The sequence below is a fragment of the Spermophilus citellus genome (genome assembly GCF_964194105.1).
Source record: "Spermophilus citellus genome assembly, chromosome: 12".
Lineage (NCBI taxonomy): Eukaryota > Metazoa > Chordata > Mammalia > Rodentia > Sciuridae > Spermophilus > Spermophilus citellus.
The window spans coordinates 33,919,305-33,945,286 of NC_138198.1; the positions used below are offsets into that span (position 1 = coordinate 33,919,305).

The window sequence follows — 25,982 nt, forward strand, 5'->3', positions numbered from 1 at the left end:
CACACAATATACACAAACTCTCCAGATTTTTCAAAATATGAAATATATGTGTCTTATTATACACTCCCTAAATTTATCCATGTTCATATATGTGGATTTATAATCAACTTTTCACAAGATTATTCTCAGAAATATTCATCCACCTGAAATACATATTTGTTTCATAGTGCTGAAAACTAACTTCAGAGAATGCTGCATAGAGATCCTAATATTTCTACAGGAACTGACCCAGTTTAACATCAATTCAAGTAGATTCCTATGGGACATGATGTGTATTTTGACGTTCATTTCTATTCAACACTGGTACATTACTATTTCTTCAGTTGATGCACATCATAGGATATGTATTTCATCCTCACGTTCACAAATTTCTAGGCATTTGGTTCACTTTCAATCACTTCCTGCTTCAGAACACATGTATTCTTCCACGTTTCTTGACTGGTCTTTTCATGAGACTTCTTTCCAAACACATTCTTTTCCATTTCCATAATCCCTTTTGAAGCAAAACTCACACACCCTTCATAGCAAACCATAACCCTAATATCACCATTAGATGTATAACTGGTTGGAATGAATGGTTGTGTATCAATATTAGATTTCCTATATATTTTCAGATATCAATTCAATCCATTATTTAAATTGGAACCAGTGATAATATTTATTCACAGTAGGGTCTATTCATGCATTACCTCTATATTCATAGACCCAGGGTACACCTATTTGTACCCCCAAAGGCTAATTTATATGTCTTCAACATATTACTCCCAGAAATGGTGGAAGAAATACTCATGTCACCTGATCTCCATATGCATTTTATCACAGTGATATTCTGGACACAAAATGCAAAGGTCACACTTATGATTGTACCAAAGCCTCATTGGAAAGTGAGCATGGATTACTAAAAACATCCTTGTCCAGGTTGCCTAATACTCTCAAATGTCAATCCTATTGGTGACTACACATTTGTTTCTTCCTAAGATGATATATTCAACCTCAACCCTGTTGAAAATGTCTAATCCTCTCACTCACTTTATGCTTTGCCTGTTTTCCTAATGTCTCTATTGATATCTGTGTTCCTACATATGTACCCCATTTCATCATTGTGACTGACTCTTCACATGTGCTGACATTTACATTCACTCTCTAACCGACACCCTATTGCTAAAGAACTTTTGGTTCAAATTTTATACTCACTCTTCTTCCTAAACCTACCAACTATCTTCCTAATCCTACCTACTGTCCCTTTTTGACTGGATGTTCTCTTCTACATTCAATCATCCAAGGTACAAGGTCTTATGCCATTGTATATCGATTTATCTGAGACATCTGTGCAGAAAGTCATTCAAAGCTAAGTATCCCAATCAAGGGCCCAATGCCCTTCTGGCCTTCAAATATTACTTGGATTTCTGTTTTCATACATATATTTCACCTCTATACTATTATAAATATTGCAGGTTCCCAATACCATTCTTCATCCAGCAGAGTGATTCCTAACCCAAATCGAACAGGTTCTTAACCCTAACCATACACTGTTCCCTCAATCTAACTTTACAGAAGAACAGGGACAGAGTTGGTCTTTTAATACAGGAATGTAGGGGATCTTCCACCTGCTGAGAACCTCAAAGGTCCATGCAGAAATGATCCCTGGAGAAGATGTAGGCTGCTATGAAGGACCTGAGAGGGCAGAAGTCATGTTCCATGGCAAACAACCTGGTCAGGATGAAGGGATGTGCCTGAATGAGCCTCTCTCTTCTTCATGTAGACAAGATGGACCAAAGCAGGCCTGTTTGGAGAGCTGTTCCTTGGTGCCTATGGTTGATATTCCATTCTAACTTGTGAAAGTGTCACAGGAAGGAGGGGCAGCCTCCATCTCATGGGAGCCCTGGAAGCATCTGTTAGGACACAGTGGTTGCCAAGGCAGTGACCTCATTCAGTTCCTGAAGGAAGTGACCTCAGCTCACTTCCTTGGTGATGGAACTCTCTGAACTTGGGATCCAGGAAGCCAGGCACCCAGAGCCAGTCCCAGTCCCAGTCCCAGTCCCAGTGGACTCACTTGTTTGGATTTACCAAGGACAGAGTCAGTCTTTCTTGGTACCTACTGATGTGAGGATTGCCAAATGCCAGGAAAGCTCTGCAGAGGGGCCTTTCCTGACAAAGCAGGTAGTGGCTCACCGCTGGCTCCTGACAACTTCACAGAGTTGGCCAAGGAGGTCAGATGTGAGACAGGACAGGCCATTTTGGGGGAACATAGTATGGCCCACCAGTCAGATGACACTCCGGGTAGTCACAGACCAACTTGGAAGAAGGAGGTGCCTTTGTGGGTGTGGGTGTGAGTTTGTGGTTTTGTCTCATGTTCTGAGAATAGGTAGGAAAGGCGGTTTGTTTGGTTTGGAGTGGACTGTTTCTAGTAAGTCTTTTGATGAGGTGAGTGTTTCTATGTTTGTGTACCCCACTGTGTCCCTGGTTGTAGACATTAGAAAAGAGAATGCATCAATGGATGTGTCCTGTCTAGTAGAAAGCTTCCCAGCATTCATCCTGCCCAATTTTGAATGGACTGCGGCTTGCCTTATGGATGGGCAACACCTACTATCTTCCTAAGTTCCTGTTTTCTTCCTGAATTCTGGCCACTCTCCAGAATAGGCTCATGGTTTTGTGTCCAAGATATGTACCACCTCCAAGCTCGGTGACATGGCCAGGTACTGGATAGCTGAAAGGAATGGTGAGCATCTCAGAAAACTCAGCTATCAGTGTGACCAGTAAAGTCTCCCTGGAGAAACCCTGCTTTGGGCCTTTTGCTTACCTATTGTTCTGTTGCCCTGAATGTCAGGAAGGCCTTTGCCTCAGGGCACCCCTTTGTGAAGCCTGAAGAAAACAGTTTTCAAATGGAAATGAATGGGCATCACCTGTGGCTCTTTGCTTACTGGCTTTGCAAAGGGATGTGTCTGAATCAGCCTCTTGACCCTGTGTGAGGCTGTGGCTTAGATTGTCAGCCCCTGAGGGATCCAAAGAGAGATCCCATATGTGCATCCAAAGCCAAATTGGCACAAAAGCAGTCATTGTGGATGAAGTCTCTTGCCTTCCTCTGTAAGGTTCCTGACCTCCATCAAGTGAGAATAGGGATCCTTCGGGTCAAACGTGTTCTTCAAAGCACTGCAGATTCTAGCCCATAGGTGCTTGGGTTTTCTCATGACTCCAATTCACACAAAGAATCTATACCCGGCAGTCAGTAGGCCTCCAATTGGAGAAGCGGAGCAGTATTAATGGCAGGCCTATTGGATCACTCCAGGTTCACAGGAAGGGTGTCCAGGCCACCCTGACATTAGGCAAATGAGGGGCAAGGGAGCTTATTATGGACACTGTCTTGGGCTGTGCCCCTCAGGGAAACCTCCAGCCAGAGGTTATGATGAGTGTCTATATGGAAGAAGATGAGGGCCATGTGGCAGTGTTTTGGTTTGAATTGTGGTCATTGGTGTGGCGGTGGGAAGAGATGACTGGGTCCACCTGGGGTTGGACTCTGGTGTGATTCCCCTTGGAGACTGACTTCTGGAACTGAGCTCAGAGAAGTATTGCCGTGAATTGTGTTGGGATTTGAGGAGGCCATGCATGAGAGTCGCCTTTGGAAACTGAGATCTAGGCCCAGGCTGGCTTTCCACAGAGCACTGGGAATCTCAGCCCGGATATCACATGATTTTATTCTTAAAGACCTGGCAGCCATAGTTGAGAGTCAAAACACACATGGACCTCACATTTGTAGACCTCAATGGGCCTGGCTTCATGTGACCTTTTGGCCACTCTTTGGGAAGCCAGCAACTCGTGTGAGACCTTGCAAGAAGGTTTAGAAGTGAGATAGCTGGGTTATGAATCCTTACCCCACCATGAATTAATCTGAGTGGTATTCTGGGTGGTACTTGTAGGCAGGTAGTGGGTGGCTGGAGGAAGTGGGTCCCTGGGGGCTTGCCTTTGGGGTATATATTTTGTCAAATTGTTGAGCAGAGCTCTCTCTGTTTCCAGGTTCCACATTCCTCCTCCATACTCTTCCGCCATGATGTTCTGCTCCTGAGGAATGGAGTTGGCCATCAAGGGACTGAGACCTCTGAAACCACAAGTCCCCCTCCATAAACTTTTCTTCTTCTAAAATTGTTCTTATTAGGCCTTTTAGTCACAGCAGTGGAAAAGCTGACTGAAACACAGTCTAACAAATATTTGCTCAGTATTTGCTGTGTTTATTTCATGATTCACCGCAGGGTTTTGATCCCCTTTAACACAGTGGCTTCCAAACCCGTTTGGGTGCCTGAATCACTTGGAGAGGTTTTTATAAAAGTTATTGAATGGGAGTCTCCAGGGCTATGTTAAAAAGCAAAAACCAACACCTGATTTTCTCTTAATTGGGTAAAAACCTGGTTCTTTCCCGGAGACGCTGCCCACTTCTGCCCACCCAGGAGAAGCTGGATCTCTGACATCTAGAGGGGGAGCCGCCATTGGAGGTGGATCCTCTTGGCTCCCCATGGCTCATGATCTGTTGAGACTGGATTTTCCACTGCCTTTCGTCCCCTCTGTGATAGCTCCTGAGTGCCTTCTGGTGACCCATCCCAGAGTCTTCTTCCTCTCCACCTGGACCCTGGTCAGCCTTCCCCAGACTTCAGAATCCATGTGCTGACCCATTCTGGCCTCATTCCCAGCACTTCCCGCAGCTGCTCCCAGAACCGTGCCTTCTCCAGGACATCTGCTGCAGGTGTGCCCTCCCTGATCCTGCTGTGCCTCCTCCTGCCTCATTTCTTGCCCTATCTGTCTCTCCTGGTGTCACTTCTCTGGTCCCTCTGGAAACTGCTCTTGGAGGGGCGAGGGGGCATCCCTTCTCTCTGTCCGTGGATGTCCTTGTCACCTACCCTCCTCCTTTAATGCTGGAGTGGCTCCGAGTGTCCTGGGTGGAAAGCCACATCTGTGTTGGCGGGTTCCACTTTAGATTGTGACCACAGCCCTTGATGGGACGTCCTGATGACCTGCAGATTGCTTTTCTTGTCTTAGAACGACTCTTTTATGCATCCTGATTCACGTTGAAACCCACCATGCGCCTCCCCTCCTCCCTTCTCCTCTGACACTTCATTGAGAAAATAGAAACTGGCAGATGAGACCCCTCTGTCTCCTTCCTGCTGAAGTGTGGCCTTGTCTTCCTGTGGGAGGAAGGTCGAGCCCCCTCCTCCACTCCTCCCTTTCTCCTCTGTGTTGGTGGCTCCCCTTCTACCAGCTTGAAAACGCTGCTCCTCGCATACACCTCCCCCTGACCCCACGCCTGCCTCAGGTCTCCTGGCCTTTCAGAATCAGACTCTTGAAAGACTCGTGTGCACTCTGCCTCCACTTCATCCACTCCTACAAGAATTCAGTTCAAAAATTCGAGAGAGCTGGACGCAGTGGTATGTCCAGGTATTTGCCTTTTGTTATGAGAAGTTTCAAGCATACGGAGACATAGAAAGCAAAGTACAATGGACTCCCGCATGCATGGCCCTAGAGCAAAGTACTCCCTCCCCCGAGACCACTGAAGGCAGGTTGCAGGCCTGGGGACGTGTACTGTCCTCTCCCCTACCCGTGGACGCTCTACACTGTACCATTTTCACAAATACAACACAGTCCTAAAATAATCTAACACCTCATCTATAATCATCCTATTTGTCTCCAGATGTTTCCTTGGCTTTCTTTTTTTTGGGGGAGGGGTACCAGGGATTGAACTCAGGGGCGCTTGACCACTGAGCCACATCCCCAGCCATATTTTGTATTATATTTAGAGTCAGGGTCTCACTGAGTTACTAAGCACCTCGCCGTTGCTGAGGCTGGTTTTGAACTTGCAAAATTCCTGCCTCAGCCTCTCAAGCCGCTGGGATATCAGGCATGCACCACTGTACCCAGCTTGTTCTCATGGATTTTTAAAAACCACTTGAAACAAAAGGCTTATGCAAAGCATGCAGTTATGTCTTTTCAGTTTATTTTAATCTGAAAAGGTCTCTAACACCACCTCATTTTTCATATGGTCTTGGAAAAAAAACAGGTCAGTTGTTTGGTAAAATATCTCACATTATGGAACATGAATTATGTTTCGAAGTCTTGGTCCACTTACTTTTCTTTGATCCTTAGAAAGTTAAGTTGGAGGCTTGATTTCATTCCATGCAAACATTTTTGGCAGGAGGACTTCACAGCCTACCCTGTGGACTTCAGATCACATCCTATCAGAGATCAGTCCACCACTGTTCATGTGGGTTGTATTTGAAGGGTTATCTCAGTCAGGGATCTCAAGTGGACTTGTGAAATTTTCTTTTATTTTCCATCTTTTTTTAGAGGAAGAAAAGTTTATTTTGGCTCATGGTTTCAGAGATTTAGTCTGTGGTTGGTCAAGTCCGTACCTCTGGGCCCAAAGTGATGAAGAATGTCACAGCAGAAGGGCATAGTGAAGGAAAGCAGCTCAGGACATAGCAATGGAAAGGAGAGAGAGAGAGAGAGAGAGAGAGAGAGAGAGAGAGACACCCCTAGGGCACGCCCCCAGTGACCTACCTCCTCTACTCACTTCCCACTTGCCTACAGGTACCACCCAGTTAATCCATATCAATGCATTAGTCCATTGATTAGGTTACAACTCACAATCCAACCATTCTACCTCTGAACAATTCTTGCATTGCCTCACACAGAAGCTTTTGGGGATACCTCATACCTAAGTCGAAATATTCTGTCCTAGCCCCCAAAGGCATATGCCAATCTCACTATTCAAAATATATTTAATCCATTTCCAAGAATCCCTATAGTCTTAAGAGTTCCAGCATTACCTAAAAGTCTAAGTCCAAAATCTCCTTGAGGCTCAAGGCAAACTCTCAGTATGAGCTCCTCTAAAAATCAAAAGCAAGTTACATATATCCAATATGTGACAGAGTAAAAGTTTCCACTCCAATAAGGGAGCAATAAGGGCACAGAGAGGAAGGATGGAACCAAAACAAGACCCAACGCCTCCCCAGGCAGACACGTCCATGTCCGTTGTCTGGGGCACCTGGCACCATGATATTCTATCCCAAGGACTTGTGTAGTTCTGCCCCATGGCTTTGCTGGTCACAGCCTGCATGGCCTCTCTCTTGGCTCGTTTCTGCTCCATTCCTTCAGCTTTTCTCAGCAGACATGCTGATGTGCCACGTTATGGGCATCTCTTGATCTCGGGGGTCTCCACTGTGACTTTGACTTCCTCTTACTTCTTCAAGCATTGCTTGCTCAGGGGCGGCCTGAAGGGCCCTGACTGCCCTGCACTTTGCCTGGACTGATCTCTAACTTTGGCATCTTGCAATCCTGCAGAACCAGCACCACATGGTTGATGCGAAGGTCAGCTACCATCTCAAGAAGTAGTTAAGTCTCCTGGGACCATGGCTATAGATAGCAGCCTGTGTGCAAGCAGGTTCCCCAATGGTCTCTTCTCAATGGAATTTTTACTTTTACACTCTTGAGCCTGACATGTGTGTGATCTTGTCCATTCTTGAGATGCCCTCAAGCCACTTTTCCTATTATCTCTGGATAAAGTATTTAGTATCTCCCTAGTGGCTATAACGTCTTTAACAACCATAACTTCCCTAGCCCCAGATTTACTCTCACTTTTCTGGATAAACTGCAAGTTTTGTTTTTTTTTTTTTTTTTAAGAGAGAGTGAGAGAGAGAGAGAGAGAATTTTTAATATTTATTTTTTTAGTTCTCGACGGACACAACATCTTTGTTGGTATGTGGTGCTGAGGACCGAACCCGGGCCGCACGCATGCCAGGCGAGCGCGCTACCGCTTGAGCCACATCCCCAGCCCGAATTGCAAGTTTTTCAAATCTTTCTGTTCTGCTTTCTGCTCTTAATTATTATCACAGTAAACTTATCTAAAAACTGCCAACACTATCCAGGCCACTACCTGACTGCTGTGCTGCCTTGAAATTTCTTCCACCAGATTAAGTAGTCTGTCACCTTTAAATTCAGCCTCACAGAAAGTCTCAGGACATGGGCAAAATGTTGACAATATTTTTTTGCCTGAATATGACATGAATGACCCCTAGTCCAATTCCAATAGAATCTTTCTCTTCTGATATCTCATGAGCTTAGTCGTTACTGTCCACAGCCCTATCAACACTCTGGTCTTTTGAGTTTACACCAGAATTGCCCATTTTTAAACTCCACTTACAACAATCTAAAACTTTTCCAGCTTGCATCTCTCAACTTTTCAAAATTGCTGTCACAAATTCCAAAAAGCTTCAAAAGCTCTGAACCACATGATCAGGTGAGTCACAGCAACTACCCTACTTCTCCATACCAATTTCCATTTTAATCATTTGTTGCTATTGTTGTTGCTGTGACCAAAAGACTTGCCAAGAACAGACTAGTTTATTTGGGGCTCCTAGTTTTAAAGGTCTCAGTCTGTAAATGGCTGACTCCATTGTTCTGGGCTTGAGATGAGGCAGAATATCATGATGGAAGGAAATGACAGAGGAAAGGATCTCAGGACATGGCCCCCAGGAGAGAGCTCATGTGTGAAATTTTACTTTAACTGCATTCAATGGAGAAATGAGAAATTGCAGTTCAATTCAAAGAACTGTTGATTTTCAAATATTTTTATCCCTCAGTGTTTGTAGGGGATTGATTCAGGACTCCCAAGCATACCTTATTCCCAGATGCTCAGGTCCTTACATAAAATGTGGCAGTATTTGCATATAACCTATACATATCTTCCTGTATACTTTAAATCACCTCTAGATTACTTAGAATATCTAATACAATGTACATGCTGTGTAAATAGTTGTTATACTGTATCATTTAGGGAATAATGACAAGGAAAACAGTTTGTGCATATTTAGTGCAGATTCTTTTTTTTTTCTGAAAATATTTCATCCACAAAATATTTGATGGGGAAATCACAGGTATGGATTGTTGAGCACGCTTTCCTAGATTTTCTGAAATTCCTTGTGCTTTTAGACATGAAGATTCAATATGTATTTTTCCCTTCATGATAGGAAGACTAACTTCTCATTTACCTTTGAATTATCTTCTCTCTTACTGAGTTCTTTGCACTAGGCCCAGCAGTTAGCCCTGGCTGGCCATGTCCGCCTGTCTCCCCTGCCTGCTAACTTTGCAGAGTATGTCTTTTTCCCAGGCCTGCGGGAGCTGTTGTTTCCAGCAGTGGCTGTCAGGTTCCTGGTGTTGTGTAGGTGTTTCTTCACGTGGCAGTCTGGCTGATTGGTCCTTACCTGGATTCCTGAGGTCTCAGTCCCTCTTTTCATCTCCTTTGGCTGTTTTATGTTTCAGGGTTGTGCTCTTGCTTATTTATTCTTACTAAGGGGTCTATAGCCTGGGGGGACTAGGAAGCGTCCTCATCCCCAGGTTGAGTTTTGTCCTAGCTAGGCTCTTTGTCCATCTTCTCAGTTTTGTTGTTTTTACTGTTTTACCGCCTGCTACCCTTGCTTTGTGCTGCAGGCTTGTCCTCTGGGATGCTAGGAAGTGTCCTGGAGGATGTTCCTGGGACACAGGCACAGGCAGAGGGAGAAGCTGGGTGGTGGCCTAGTCACAGGAAGGCCTGATCTCAGGGGCTCTGCACTGGGATGGCTCTGCAGGGTTGTCTGGAATTGGGGTGAGGCCCCGGCCTTTGGATCCCTGCATAGACTGTGAAAGAACAATCAAGACTTGCCATCTGAGAAAATGCCTGTTTATTGAGGAACAGCTCTGCATATTTATAGAGCTGGGGGTGGTCTGACAGTTGGCATGGGGTGCTTTTTGATTGGTGGGTAAGGATCAGGTGAGCCAGCAGGGCTCACCTTTGGTTGGCTCTTCTTGGATGGGGAAGTTAGTCTTTGGAGCTGGGGTGACTCCCAACAGACTGGCCATTGGAGCACAGGTTGCTTGGGGGTGGGAGGGGTGGGGTGCTTTTGAAAGGAGCTTTCTTCACCATCCAAGGAATGAGTGCTTCTGTCTGGAAGGGGATCCTGGTGGCACTACCAACTTCTGCTGGAGTTCACTTTATTCTCACGGTGGTTCTGTTCAGCCATTCCTTCCATTTTCTCTGATGGGGTAGATTAGTGCACTGCTCTTTACTGACCCTGCCTGATTCAGGTGTGTTTTCTCTTTGAACAGATTGAGGACCAAGTGTTTTGGGGAGATCTTAGCTTTCTCAGTGCTCTGAAAGAATGTCTGGGAGCCAGAGAAAGTGGATGGGCCAGTTCAGGTAGTGAGCTGCCCTTTAAGTATGGAGTGAGGTAGGGACCAGGCTCAACCCCAAAATGTCACACGATCTCATTTATTATAAATGAATCCTGACAGCTAGTGGAGTCACACCTACAACTTTGTTCTTTTTCAAGATGGAAAAAGATTGTCTTTGCTGTTTGCCTGTCTATTCAGTTTCAGGATCAACCTGTCAGTTTCCTGTTGGTGTTTTGACTGAGGTTGCATTGATTCTATAGACCAGTTGTTAGGTAATGGACCTCACTATGATGTTGAGTTTCCAACCTGTGACCTTTACTTAAATCTTTAGTTTTTTTTTTTTTTTTTTAAATATCATCTTACTGCTTCTCTCTGTAGAGGTCTTCTTGTAATCAGTGCCCTTTCTAAAGTTATTTTTATTAATTTAAATAATTTATCATCAGACTATTCTAGATTTTCTACATAAACAGTAATATCAGCCGTTTTATATACAAGGGTAAAAGAAATTTTCCAAGTTGAACAATGATCAGTTAATAAAGGAAAGAAAAATGAACAAATTAGAAGTGAGTAAATCTGGTATTGTTTCCATTGTCTAAGCTTTTTTAGTAATTCTTGTCACTATGTTTTCTATATTGTCTTCACATTTTTCTGATGCTAAACTGATTTATTATTCTGTGTTTCTTGTAGTTTCCCATCACCAATTGTTCTTGGAATTGGTCAGGTAAGTGAAAAAAATAAATCGGCCTCTTAACAGGTCATTGGTGTACATGATGATATTTTAAGTGCTTTTGCTTAAGATTATGGTTTAACAATTTATATAGCTGGGTGAAGCCAGAGGATCATGGGATTATTGGTGAGACTATATGAAATATTGACACAAATTTTCTTTTTTTCCCCTACAGCATTGGTTCTTATATATGTGGTCCCTGCATCAGTGTCATGTAGGAAACTTTAAAAGAAAATCCTTTTTTTTTTGTACCAGGAATTGAACCCAGGGGGACATAACCACTGAGCTACATCCCCAGCCCCCCCCCTTTTTTTTTAAAGAGAGAGAGAGGGAGGGAGGGAGGGAGAGAGAGTAAGTTGTAGAAAAAAAGCACTTTAAAAAAAGATCAGTGAGTATGTAGTAGAGCCTTGGATAATCCCCAAATTAAAAAAAAAAATCCAATGTTTTTTAGCCCATTAGTTTATGCTCAAGTATATATGCCTTTCTGATTTGTAGCTTGTTATGGGAAGAGACCATTAGACCTGGGGAAAAAAAAAACACATGTGTGGGCCTGAGGGTGCACGTCCGTAATCCCAGCTTTTGGGGAGGATTACAAGTTAGAGGCCAGCTGGGGCAATTTAGCAAGATCCCATCTCAAAATGAAAAATAAGAAGGGCTGGGATGGAACTCAGCAAGCTCAGGGCCCTGGTTCAACCTCCAGGACCACCACCAAAAAAAAGTCTGAATTGCATATTTAACTATTAATTTCTTCAAGAAATATGAAGTGAAACAAAAATATGAAGACTAATTATAATTCAGAGTGTGTGTGTGAGTTACACAAATCTATGAAAGTATTATTTATAAACTTCTTAGGATCAAGATTTTGGGGCTGGGGTTGTGCCTCAGTGGCAGAGCTCTTGCCTTGCACATATGAGGCACTGGGTTTGATCCTTGGGACCAACTAAAAATAAATAAATAAAATAAAGGTATAGTTTCCATCTACAACAACAAAAAATTTTTTAAAAAAACCTTTGAATTACAGTCATGTTGAAGCATTTCTTAAATTTTTGCAACCTAGTATAAATAAAATGGAATAAGTTTTAAAATTTGCACAGAAAAATGATAATAAAAGTTTTATAAATTTTTTTCTTTTATCTCAAAATAACAGTGTGGAAGGTTTACAATTACATGTATTCCATATTTACAGGATGTGAATGAGATATTTTTGCTATGCCAACTAGCCTGGGGAGACAAAGAAACCCATTAAATTTTTTTCCTGTTCATTTGTTCTAAGTTTTTCTTCTGTATTATAGAAAAAATAGGATTTTTTTAAAAAGTAGTGTTTAAGTGTGTAACTCTCCTAAAATTTTTTTTCCTCTCTCCCCTGAACTGGCCTGTATTGGGGGAAGGTGCATGTGCATAGATATGGGAAATGTGGTCCAGGATCAGTGTGTGGCCTCACCAGCTGTGGTCAGTGTCAGGGATAACATACCCTTTCTCCACTGTCACTGTTCCTGGATCTCTGAGAGAGAGAGAGAGAGTGTGTGTGTGTGTGTGTGTGTGTGTGTGTGAGAGAGAGAGAGAGAGAGAGAGAGAGAGAGAGAGAGAGAGAGAGAGAGAGAGAGACTCCTCCATGTGGGACATTTTGCTGTAGTCTGGTGGAATCTGTCTAGTAGCAAGACAAGCAGTTTTAGCATTCTGTGAAATGGTTATTTATTTACTTATTCTTCCTGGAACCTGGAGAGTGATTTTTTTGTGGGTTTTTTTTGTATGTTTTCTTCTGATAATGTCATTGTACCTCAAGCAGTCTTTCCAAGAGTTTTGCTAAAGTTTCTCTTCTTTCCTTTAGATGGCAGCCACCATAATGATACTGTATGTGTCCAAGCTAAATAAAATAATTAATTTCCCTGATTTTGACAAGAAAATTCCTGTAAAGGTAGGTGATGGAAGCAGTAATGGAAGATGTGAAAATAATTTATAATTATAAATTGACCTGAGAGAGCAGCCTGGTTCTATGCACCCTGTTTAGACCAGGTGGAAAGGTCTTAATAAAGATATGCACCCTGCAGTTGTCCATTTAGGTAATGCAGTAATGGTTAAAGTATGTGTTTAGCACCTAACATTAATACTATGTGTCTTCTGAAACAACCAAATTCTAAACCAGGAATTGGCAAACTGTTTTGGTTATGGGCTGGATCATTTCTATTGCAACTGCAGGCAGCTCTAGATGATATACAAATGAGTCGGTGCAGTGGTGTTCCAATAAAACTTTATTTATACATACAAGAGGCTGGACTTGGCCCTTGGTTCTAGTCTACTGTTCCCTGTTCTCAGTTGTAGACCCTGTTGATAGAAACTATGAGTGGAATGGAGAATACAGCTGGATAAATGTTGAAAAAAAAAAGGAGATTTTTTTTTCCATGTGGAATTAGAATCATGAGGTCCACCATTTCTTCTGGGATTATGAAATAAACACACTTTAATTGAACAGTTGCAGAGTGCCAGACATTAACACACTTTAATTGAACAGTTGCAGAGTGCCAGACATTAGGTGGGCAATTAGTTCCACAGGCAATTAATTCCATATGTCAGGTGACATTAAATGACGATGACGGCATTTGGCTTTGAGGAGAAATAATCAGATAGCAGCCCCTTGAGGGTGGATGGCATGTGGTTAGTTTACTCCTGTGTCTCTAAGGTCTGAGACAAGCCGGCATCCTTGATACCGGGTTAGTCACCAGATAGCACATGATTATGACAGCGGTGATCAGGGGTTTCTGCAAAAGGAGAAAAATAAAATGTTAAGGCACAGGATATAGATCAGCCTAACCAGTATGAATGAAACTAGAGTGTCGTTGGCTTGCTTGTACTTATTCTATGATGCAGTATAAAGCTTAAACATTTTCAGAATTAAAAGTTGTTTTCATACATGTACGATACATAGAGAATAAGTCATCATGCTTGAATAGATAATTGAGTGAATAATTACCCTTGAGAATGATTACTTAGCTCATGAAGTGGAACTGCAAATTACCCACTATTCTGAATGTTATAAGTAATAACTGTGTGAGTGTGTGAGTGTGTGTGTGTGTGTTTGTAAGTGTGTGTGTGTGTTGTTAGGGAGGGAGCCAGGGCCTTTAGCATGCCACGCAAAAGCTTACCACTGAGACACATCCCCAGGCACATAATAACTTGCTTTCTTTGTAAAATTTTATACATTCCCTAAATCCTATAGTCTAATTTTACCTGTTTTTGCCCTTTATGTAAAGGGAATCAAACTCTCTATATTTTTTAGTATCTTACTTTTTTTCACTTGATATTGTGATTAGATTTATCCATGCTGTATCTTCTATTTTCATTTACTTATCTTTTCTATTGTTTGTGATAATTTGAGCTATTTCCAGTTTAGGGGCTAGGAAAAACAAAAAGTACTTCTCTGAACATGCTTTGGGTCGAAACTCAGTGAACATGTGTTAGTCAGCTAATGCTACTAAAACAAAATGCCACAGACTGGGTGGCTTAAACAGCAGAAATGTATTTTCTCACCAGGAAATCCAAGAAGAAGATGCTGGCAGGGTTAATTTCTGGTTCAGTCTCACTTTTTAGCTTGCAGAGAGCTGCCTTCACTCTCAGCCTTATGTGGCCTTTCCTCTGTGTGTGGGTGCCCACGGTTGCTGTCTATTCATTTGTTATTAGGACACTAGTCCTATTGGATAAAAGCCCCACCCATATGACCTTGATCATCTCTTTCATGGCCCTATTTCCAGTACTGTCACTTTGGAGGGGACAGCAGGTTCTGGTCATAAGAGCACGTATGCACCAGTTTCTCTGTGTGTACATCAAGGAGTGCAATTGCTGGCTCCTCCTGGTGTCTTTAAATTTGGCCGATGGGGTCAGACTGCTTTCCAGAGAGGCACCAGCTCACACCCTTATGAGCAGGCATAAGAGTCCCTGTTGCCAATCTTTGGTTGGCTAATTGTTTTAGATTTTGCTGATCTGGTGGGATTTAATTTGCACGTCCCTGTTCTCTGAGGAGGCTGAGCACCTTTTCATTGTTCAGTGGCCACTGAGTGTCCTCTTTGGTGAAGGGCTCTGTGAGCCTTTTGTCCATTTTCCTCTTGAGCTTGTTTTTTTCTGGTTGGTGTATGTGTTTCAAAAACTATTGAGGAGAATTCTCTTAGTTGTGTACGATACTCTAGGGTGCATTTTTGCTCTCTGTGCCTTATATCTTTATTTTGTTAATCATGCATCTTAATGAAGAGGAGTTGTTAATTTTAATGCTGTTCAGTTTCATCAGTCTTTTTGATTAATCATTAATTTTCTTACTTAGGAAATCTTTCCCTACCCTCATCAGAATCACAAGGTTCTTTTTTTTTTTTTTTTTTTTTTTTTTTTTAGATAAGAGGCATGTGGTTTTTCAGAGTTAGGTTTTTAATGCATTTGGGACTGGTTTTTGCATATGGTGAAGGTCCAGTTCCATCCCCCACCTGTGGATACTCAGTTTTCACAGATTATTGAAAAATGTGCCCTCTCTGTTGTGTCATTTGTATCACAGCACCATTGATCACATGGGAATGGGTCTGTTTCTGGACCGCCTTTGCTCTTTCCGTTGTCTGTGTTTTCTGCACCATCATCACACTTTCTTAATTACTGTAGCTTTTGGAAAGTGTTGATATCCAGGAGAGCAAGGCTTCCCGTCCTGTTCTTGGCCCTTTGCATTTCTAGATGATATAGGAAACACACACATCTTTAAAAATATATTATTTGGCAAGTTAGAGGTACATACTATATAATAACTTTTCTATACTGTTTTGGAATTGAAAATTGTGGAATATTAATCATGATTTATTGTAGCTTCCTTTGGGTTTTTATGTAAACAACAAAAATTATAGTTTTATTTCAACCTTCTAATTTTTATTTCTTTTACTTGTTTTACTATATAGTATTTGTTAATAGGAATGGTAACAATGGGCTTCTTTGATCTCAAAGGGAAAGCTTTTACTAGTTCATCAATAAGTGGGGTTTTTGGTAGATACTTTCCACTTATTTTGACTTTATAACTTAGTGACTCAAACAATAGTCATTGTATTATCTCTCATAGTAATTAAAGAGTTTCAGAAAGGCTCAATTGGGCAGTTCTGGTTTAGGGCTCCCATATAGTGGTAGACAGACAGTGGCTAGAACTGAATTAATTAAGGAATTGGTTAGTGCAGCTGGAGGCTGGTCATTCAATCTCTCTTACTGTTATCTCCTAGTTTCACCTTATGGTCACCAGTGTAGGCTAGTTGGGCTTCCTTACAAGATGGTGGGCAAGGGGTTAAGAATGTTTATCTGGAGGCCACAACCTTTAAGGGTGACAGTTCTGGCAAGCAAGACCCCAACTGCATTGCCTTTTATGATCTTTTCTCATAGGTCACATATCATCTGTATTAGTCATAACAGTTACACCCAAATTTAAGAAGGGACATAAGCTCTACCTCTGGATGGAAGGGATTCCACTGCAACTATAAATCAATTTGAGCAGGATTGACATCTTTAAAGTATTGAATCTGGCTCACATTTTGAGGGGAAGAGAGGGGACATGGGGATAAAAAATATGGTGGGATGATATGGACATCATTACCCTAAGTACATGTATGAAGACCCGAATGGTGTGACTCTACTTCATATACAACCAGAGACATGAAAAATTGTGCTCTCTCTATATAATATGAATTGTAAGTATTCTGCTGTCATATATAACAAATTAGAATAATAAAAAAGAAAGTTCTGTCAAATAGCTTTCAACTATTAAAAATGTAATTATTTTTATATGAGGAAAAAAAAGAAGAGCCCATGGGATGGGAGAGACTGTCCTGTCACCTGTGAGAGTGTGGACTTGACTCTTCTCTTGGCTTTTCTGTCAGGGTTTTTAGAATTGTTTTCATTTTTTTTAAAATTTTGAGTCTATATCACTAGCTGCTTAAAATTTTAAATTGGTAAATCTTCCTGGTGAATAAAAGTGTTTAATAATATGAAGTGGGTAGAACGTTTCTGTTCCTGCTCTTTTAGTGTAGTTACCTTGGAATGTCCAATATATTTTTATCTCCTCTTTTTTAAAAAATAAATATCTATTTATATCTACCTATATATTTACTGCTTCCTTTTCTATTCTTTGTGCATCTCACACTTTGCTTTTTCTTACTGGTCAGAGTGCTTCCTGTAGAATTTACGTTAGTGATGATCTGCTGCTGTGGATTACCATGGTTTTCATTGGTCTGTGTTAAATGGGTTAAGTTTGGCCTGAAGCTGCTTCTGTATATATTTTAAGTTTGGCCTAAAGATTTCTTTGTACATAGTGACCTATAAACTAACTTGGTGTGTAAGTGGACTGTAACCTCTCTTGTAATAAGGAGCTGAGTCTCAACCAATTACAAGTGGACAAAGGTTCAGAGCATCCAAATAGGACAGCTGGGAGCTGTAACCAGTTGAACTGTAACCAACTGGCCTGTCGCTGGGCCTCACTTCCATCTTCCACATGGGGCCTGCGCCATGGTGGGGCCCTGCATTCTGAACCGTCTTTGGTCTAGATGGCTTCCCAATTCTAAAATTGAAAGAAAGCCGATTAAAAGCTACAAAACTAGATTTGTTATAATTCTTTTAACATCTGGAGAAGTCTAAATTTCACCTTTGGTTTTGAAAGGGGAAGAATTCCAGCATGGCTCAACAGTGGAGATAGAATTCTGCCGCCCTCTGGCTGACCTTGTGTCTCTGGGTTCTGTTTTTCCTTTTATCTTTGGCCAAGGGGTTCCTCTCTGTCTTTCCAGCTCTTTTATGAAGATTTTTAAATTATTTAATCTAACATTTTAAAAAAATTGTTCTCAGCCAGGAATTTTAGCATAAATAATCTAACTTACTGTTACCAGAACCTAGAAGTCAGAATTGTTTTTATATTGAATTATAAATGGAAATAATTCAATAATTCGATACCCAGATCCTCTAGGTTGTGATCCTGCCAGGTTTGTTCTTGTTGAGTAATTTGGAGGCTGTTAGCCAGAATTTTAACTAGTAAAGGGGAACTTTCTAGATCCATGATCCCATCTTCCTTATATTCTCTTTCTTGGTCAAATCTGCTCATAAAACTTTATAACTATTTTTAGTAGATGGCAGTATTGCAAAACCTTTCAAAGTATATCTTATCTGAGTGGCGTGCTTAAGGTCCTATTAGCAGAAAAAGCAATGTTGGCCTCACCTTGATAGCTGTGGACTATTAGATCAGTTAATAAGTGCTGAGTTATCAAAGGATCTTATGAAAGGATACTTTCTTTTCCGGGTTCAAGACTAGATCTTACATTCTGAGGGTTTCTCCTATATTTGATATAGTATTTCTCTTGACAATCGGAAAATAGCTCAAGAACTCAGTGCGTGGTGAACCCAATTCAAATACAGAGGTTACCCTGTTTGACCTTAGTAGATGTTTAATCACTGTAGACCTTTAAAACAGATAAAGTAACTCCAAAGTAATGTGGCCAGCATGCACCTTGAAAGGGTCACTAACCTGGTGACCTTTCAGTAAGAGACAGGAGGATTTGCCTTGGTCCAGAGGAGTAAATATACGCACAGATAGAATCGGCACACCTTATCTCTGGCCTTTGCTAACCACAAAGTACAGATAGCCATCTTCAACTCACCAGTCCAACCTGGGTCTCCCTGTAAGAGAGTTCCTTGTTCACATCCTTTAGGTAAATATTCTGTTAAAATGGGCAAGGTCAAGGGTTCAGTTTCTTTACCTTGTGCCCCCTGGCCCACCCCCGGATAACGATGTCACTCCTCTCCTATCTACTGAGAAACACACAGAGAAACCCCTGACAATATTTTAGATTCTGGAAAACCCACCATTGAGCAGACAAAGGAACCCACATGATTTGCCTGCTGTTCAAAATGAGTGTTACCATTTTTATATGCAGAGGAAGACATACTGTTGGATTTCTAACCAAATTTTCTTTCTGTCTTGCTTTCTATATTTCATTTGAAGCTGTTCCCTTTGCCTCTCCTCTACGTCGGAAACCACCTCAGTGGATTATCAGGCACAAGTAAATTAAGGTACGGAGAGGGAGACGGGTGGCGGGGTGCTGACTAACCCATCTTCTTCCAGTGGTTGCAAAACTAAGTTTGATTTTGCAGGAAGCCCTGGTTCCCTTGGGCCACATAGAGAAGGCAATTCTACTTAGTAATTTAAGAAAGGAAGCTATAGTTTTGAGTTGAATTGGCCAATGTTTTTTGGGAATGTTTTTTTTAATATTTATTTTTTAGTTTTTTTTTTTAGGTGGACACAGTATCTTTATTTTATTTTTATGTGGTGCTGAGGATTGAACCCAGTGCCTCGCGCATGCCAGGCGAGCACGCTACCACTTGAGCCACAACCCCAGCCCCTTTGGGAATGTTAAAAAGCTTATATTCATATATTTACATTTCAGTGTAGAACATGAGCTCTGTAGACATCAAGCTAAAGAATCCCTGATTTATCTGGGTAGATTTGTTTATGTGAATATGGTTGTATATAATTTTTGGTTTCATATAAAAGCAGGAACGTTTTGTCGGGTTTGATCGGGGAATAAACAACAGACACATTCAGCTGTGCACCGTCTGCTTCTCACATTCCCACTGCATTGATTTCAGTATCCCTTGATTACTTTTGCTGAAAAATCCAATGAAAAGCCTCACAAGGTGGTGCACACCTGTAATCCCAGCAGCTCAGGGGCAGGAGGATGGTGAGTTCAAAGCCAGCCTCAGCATTTTTTTTTTTAAAGAGAGAGAGAGAGAGAGAGAGAGAGAATTTTTTTAATATTTATTTTTTAGTTCTCGGCAGACACAACATCTTTGTTTGTATGTGGTGCTGAGGATCGAACCTGGGCCGCACGCTTGTCAGGCAAGTGCGCTACTGCTTGAGCCACATCCCCAGCCCAAGCCTCAGCAATTTAGCAAGGCCCCAAGCAATTTAGCAAGACTCTGTCTCAAAAAAAAAAAAAAAGAAAGAGTTGGGGATGTGGCTCAGTGGTTAAGCGCCCCTGGGTTCAATCCTGGGTACCAAAACAAAAACAAAACAAAAAAAGCACTGCAAAAAACTAAAAATGAGGGCTGGGAAAGAAAAAGCCATCTGTTAACCAGAAAATGTGGTGTGACATGTGTAGTCTCGTTGAACACACATGAAGGAAGACCCAAGGACGAGAAGAGAGGTCTGTGCAAAGGGTGTCAGAAACAGAGGGGCATTTGTGCAGGAGGGTGGGAGGAAGGTGGGAGGAGGCCGGAGGAGGCCACCAGTGGTGGTGCTTCCTTCTGGGGACAGAGCAGTCACCTTGCCCTAATTGCCTCACATCTTAGCTTCCTGTGCTCCAGTCTCTGGTTGCTGATGATTTGCAAAAGTCTATCCTTTTCCTTCCTTCCTTCCTTCCTTCCTTCCTTCCTTCCTTCCTTCCTTCCTTCCTTCCTTCCTTCCTGTTTCTTTTTTTTTGGTACCAGGGATTGAACTCAGGGGCACTCAACCACTGAGCCACATCCGCAGCCCTTTTTTGTATTTTATTTAGAGATAGGGTCTCACTGAGTTACTTAGGCCACACTAATTTGCTGAGGCTGGCTTTGAATTTATGATCCTCCTATCTCAGCCTCCCAAGCTGATGGGATTATAGGCATTGCCACCGTGCCCGGCCCTCTTTTATTTTTTATTTTCGGAAAGGGTCTCATTGAGTTGCTTAGAGCCTTGCTAAGTTGCTGAGGCTGGCTTTGAACTCGCAATCCTCCTGCCTCAGCCTCCTGAGCTGCAAAAGTTACATTTTAAGGGCAGAGATCAGTTGCATTAAGTATATTCACAGTGTTGTGCAGTTGCAGCTGCGATCTGTTCCCAGAACGTTTTCATCATCCCATGATGAAACTCTGTTGATTAAACTGTAATTCCTTCTTTCCCTCATCCCCTACCTCCTGGTTATCTCTGTTCTACTTTCTGTCTCTCTGAATTTGCTGTCCTTCACTGGGATCACACAATATCTGTCCTTTTCTGGTGGGCTTATTCACATAGAGTGACGTTTCCAAGGTTCATCCATGTGGTAGCACGTATCGGAATTTCATTCCTTTTGAAGACTGAATAATCCTCCGCTGCATATACATCTGTGTCATTTCAGCATCCATTTGTGAAAGCTTTTGATTTTGACGAGGTCCAGTGTAGCTATTTTTTTCTTTTTTCTGTTATCAATTTATCGATGTGTTCTTTTGTTGATTGTAATTTTAATGTTGTATTTGAGAAGATTTTGCTTGACCCCAGGTCATAAAGATCTGCTATGCTTTCTTCTAAGAGTCTTATAGTTTTAGTTCCTATATTCAGGCCCTTGTAATTTTGAAGTATGTGGCTGTGTGTTTGTCCCAGCCAACCTTTCAGACCTTTGTGGAAAGCACTGTTCTTTCCTTTTCTGTTGTATTATCTGGGTACAATTTCCACTGTATTGAAAATTGGTTGGCCGCAGCTATAGAGATTTGTTTCTTGACCCTTATTTCTGGTTCATTGATAACATATGTAAACCAGTAGGAAGCAGATTGTGTGACCTTGAACGCAGTGCTGACGGCTGGGTCATCACAGCCTTGTGGTGAGTTTTGAAATGGGAAAGTGCCTTGTTCCTGTTCCACTTCCGGGGTCCCTTGAGCTTCCATGTGAATTTTGGAATCTGCTTGTCCGTTTCTCCAAAGGAAAAGGAAAAGGAAGCCAGTTGAGACCTTCTTAGGATCTGTGTTGAGTCTGCGTGTGAAAGGGGCATGAAATTCTTTCATCTGTTTGCTTTTATTACTTAGCATGATTTATTAAAGGTCGACAGGAGAATTCAGGTTGATATATTTAAGTTGAAAAATGAATGGGCTTAATTAAAAGTCGAAAACCTGTTTAAAGCAACAAGGAGAACCAGCCCTGGGAGTCTGACGCCTGCCTGCCCCTCTTCCCAACAGCCTGCCCATGTTCACGGTGCTCAGGAAGTTCACCATTCTGCTCACCCTGCTCCTGGAGACCATCATCCTCGGGTGGGTGACTTCTGCCCCCCCCCCCGGCTCCTCCCCTGTGTTCCCTGTCCCCTGCAGTATTTTTACCTGGCAGATTCTAGCCATCCAGCCCTCTTTCCAAGTGGCTGACTTAAGTCTTTCATTTTACATTAGACAAATAACACATGTTCATGGTAGAAAATTATAAAGGGAAAATCGATCACCCTCACACAGTTGGAGGTCCAGGGAGGCAGAGGGAATAGAGAGGGAAGGTGGTCCGTGGAGGACAGGGGGCGGGATATCAGGGAAAGCAGTTCTGATGCAGTGACTGTGACAGAACATCAGAGTGAATTCATTTTTTAACGTCGGTGTAAAAGTTTCTCATGAGGATATTCAAGCTGGCATTCAAAAGGGCAATTTTTAATTTTGTTGTGAAGGTTATCTGAATGAAATTTAGTGGATGGCTCAGTGTGTTAAGCCTTAGTATTGAATTTTATCTTGACCTTCCAATGCTCCATCCAAGTCCCTGCAAACCGGACCTAGCAGCAGGCTCGCCCCTATTTTGTCCCAGCATCTCCCTTGTGACCAGAGATACCAGTTTATGATTAAATTAAGAAAACGGTCTAAGAAATAATTTTGGTCTGAATTATAAACACTTTAGAACTTTTTCTACATGAAGCATTGTCAGATTTGGGGGGTAAATCGCCTAATACCTCGGTTCAGTTTGTTTCAAAAACAGAATCCACATTTACCCCGCCCCCTCCTCTCCTGCTTATTCATTTTCCACAGGAAACAGTACCCGTTGGGCATGGTGGCCAGTGTCTTTGCCATCATCCTGGGGGCTTTCATAGCAGCTGGGTAAGACTCTTTCTTTGTGCCTCTGACAATAGACCCAGCCCCTCCTGAGTTTTTCATTTTCCACCTGGCTGCAGTTGAATTCATGAGCTGGAGGCAAAGCTGTTGAGGTCAGTGGAATCCCCATGCCATCCTGCGAGTGTTCCTGTGAGTGCCCAATGGGCTACCTGGCTGCAGTTGAATTCATGAGCTGGAGGCAAAGCTGTTGAGGTCAGTGGAATCCCCATGCCATCCTGCGAGTGTTCCTGTGAGTGCCCAATGGGCTCCCTCAGTGGCCAGAATATTTCTGAGCATGAATACAGCAAGCATCGCCGGACATTAGCATTAGCACAGCCATTTTCTCTTTCACAGAAAAGTAGTAACTACTTAATTTTATTACCAAATGTCTTCAATTGAAAAATTTTACTTGCACTGTGCTTAGGTATTTGATGAAAAATGACAGATTTGGGTTGGGGGTGGTGTAGCTCAGTGGTCGAGCGTGTGCTTAGCCTGCATGAGGCCCTGGATTCAATTTCCAGCATCAGAAAATCCCAGAACAGATTTATGAAGCCCTTGAGTGTTGTTTTATATCCTTAGAGGTATCTAAGGGAGAGAGCTGTCATGAAGTGTTTTGGGCTGTGGGCCAACACTGTTGGAGTATGACGACCCCAGGGGTAGAATGCTGTCATTAAACGTGTTGTATGTTTGGGACACAAGCCAATGGTTTCATTAATTGTTAATATGCAAAAGCAGGAATGAGGAGTCTAAGTTTGCATTTGCAAGTGTATAGAATACTCAGATTCCTGTCTTTTTTGGAGGGGGGGTGTGGGCCCTGGGGATTGAACTCAGGAGCACCTGACCACTGAACCCCCTCCCCAGCCCTCTTTTGTATTTTATTTAGAGACAGGGTCTCACTGAGTTGCTTAGCACCTTGCTTTTGCTGAAGCTGGCTTTGAACTCTTGATCCTCCTGCCTCAGCTTCCCGAGTCACTGGGATTACAGGTGTGTGCCTGGCTTCCTGTCTTTTATAGTATGGTGCCTAATGTATGCCTGCAGTTAAATTTCCTGGGTTCTAAGCTGTTTCTCGTTTCTCTGGGCATCAGTTTCCTCATGTGCAAAGTAAAGTAAAGCTTTTGTCCAGAAGTTCCAAGTGTCACCTCCTCCTCCTACATTTTTTTTTCAAAGCAAGTCACATGGCCAGAAAAAAATTGAAGTAGAATCATCTTCAGATGACTCTAAATGACAGCAATGAATCTGCTCTGATTATATAGCAAGTAAATCACTCACACTTCTGTGCACTTAGTACTGGCCTAAATGACTGATAGGTAAGACACCTGAGACCAGGTCACCCTGCCGGGTGTGGGAACATGGCTGTTGGGAACCCCTGGCCCCCCAACATGGGGAGGCTGAGGACTCTGGGAATTTCCTTCAGCCTCTCCAGACCTCTTCTCCCCATGCCTCTAGACTCCTGACTTTTCCTCCTTATCCAGCTGTTAACAGAAACACTTTAGACAAATTTAGCAGAGTATATTGGAGCAAAGGAACAGTCTGGAAATTCTGTAACTCTCAGAGCCAGCGTAGACTCAGAGAGCTCCGTCCAGCAGTGCACCAGGCAGCCTTATGGACGGAAAATGGAAGTGAGGCACAGAGGCAGCTGGACTGAGCCTTCGCCTTATCCGAGCATGGTCTCAAGAGTTGACTGCCTGCAACTGACTCAAGCCTGGTGATGGGCTGAGACTCAGCTGTGTGTTGTCAAAGTTCGGCTTTCAGTCAGTTAGTCTAGGTACTAAGCTAGGTTGTGGTGCATCGTGTGAGGACTCTCCTTTGGAGACGTCCTCAAGCCAAAGTCAGGTTAGTTTCTTTGTGCAGTGCTGGGGATGGACCCCGGGGACGTATGCACACTAAGCAGGTGCTCCACCATTGAGCTGCACCCCAGCCTCCGTTTGTTTTAACACAACTCTGCTGTGTTGTGGAGCGCAGACGCTTCTCCATGATGAGTCAGGCGTGAGTGGGCAAGAGATGTAAAGACCCTTACTTTGAGGAAAATCCCCTTATTGTGATGGAACTGGAGAATTCTGATGTATGATAATAACCTGAAAGCGATTTGCATTCCCACAAAGATATTTGTAGGTGGTAATACCAGTGGAAGTCTCAAGCAAAAATATGATTTAATTGGCATGCAGATTTTGATGCAGTTTTGGCCTCTCTATTGTGTTCCCTTTGGTTGGAGATGATTGCGGGGGAGATGGTTGCGGGGGAGTCCAAATATGCCACCACACAATATGCCACCTTGGGATAAAGGTTATTTTGAGCTAAAGGCAACTGAGAATCAACGGAGGCCTCAGAGTCAGGCATAAATGTCTTTGTGGAGGTGGCCCCTTCTGCACTGGAGAGAGGAGGAGGGCAGTTCTTCTCACTGAAAAGAGAGCCCGGGCAGCACCGAAATGAATCCACACCTTAAACCCCAACAACCTTTCTCCTCCGTTATTTCCCTTGCATATTTCCTAGTCACTTCCCACAATTTATTTGTCCCTTGATGTCCAACCCTCTATCCTTTGTTAAAATGTCATGTGAGTCCCCCTGTCAAGCTGTTTCTTTGGGTTTTACTTTTCTGTGAACTCCTGTGCATGTAAAATTCGAATAAGGTTTGTGTTCCTTTTTTCCTGTTGATCTGTCTTTTGTCAATTAGTCAGACCCAGCTGGCTGTGGTGGCCACACCTCTAGGAGACTGAGGCAGGAGGATTGCTTGAGGCTAGGAGTGGGAGGCTAGCTGGGCAACTTACTGAGATCCTGTCAATCCATTAGTCCGTCCATCCATCCATACATACATATGTTAATTCACACATTCATATATTCATTCATTCACAGGCCCCCAGGTACTGAACCTAACAGGATAGAGGGAAAGTTTATCTTCCCTGGAAGTTGATAGTTGTGAATTCTGACATGGGTCTGGTATTGTCTATAAGGATGAAGTGCAAGTGTGTGAATCCCATCATATATCAATTACTGTTCTCTAACATCTATGTCATATCCCCCAAACATTTTTATATTGGCATTATTTTTTTAAAAAAAGATTGTTTCAAAAACCACAGGAATAGGATTGCTTGGGAAGAGTTTTATAGACCCTGGGGGTGTCTGCCTTGCCCTTTAGATGGACAGGGCACTGTTTGGCAGCAGATAGAGGTATCACGTCCTCATAGGGCCCTCTTACCCAGTCACTCCCCTGCTGTCCCACAAGGGCTGCACCCTGGGGATGGCC

The 25,982-nt window shown here is 42.6% G+C and overlaps 1 protein-coding gene across 2 annotated transcripts in view; it reads left to right on the plus strand.

The window, feature by feature from the left end:
- The first annotated feature begins 5,245 nt into the window (after positions 1-5,245).
- Positions 5,246-25,982, plus strand: part of LOC308631941 (nucleotide sugar transporter SLC35D2-like) — a 44,318-nt gene continuing 23,581 nt past the window's right edge. The window contains exons 1-6 of one of the 2 annotated variants that reach the window (XM_081263490.1): positions 5,246-5,421; positions 10,876-10,909; positions 12,744-12,830; positions 18,909-18,976; positions 21,860-21,931; positions 22,679-22,747. In XM_081263490.1, coding sequence (XP_081119616.1) covers positions 5,414-5,421; positions 10,876-10,909; positions 12,744-12,830; positions 18,909-18,976; positions 21,860-21,931; positions 22,679-22,747 — 338 coding nt within the window. In that variant the 5' untranslated portion in view covers positions 5,246-5,413. The remainder of the gene's footprint in view (positions 5,422-10,875; positions 10,910-12,743; positions 12,831-18,908; positions 18,977-21,859; positions 21,932-22,678; positions 22,748-25,982) is intronic. The other variant, XM_081263489.1, reaches the window with a different exon arrangement.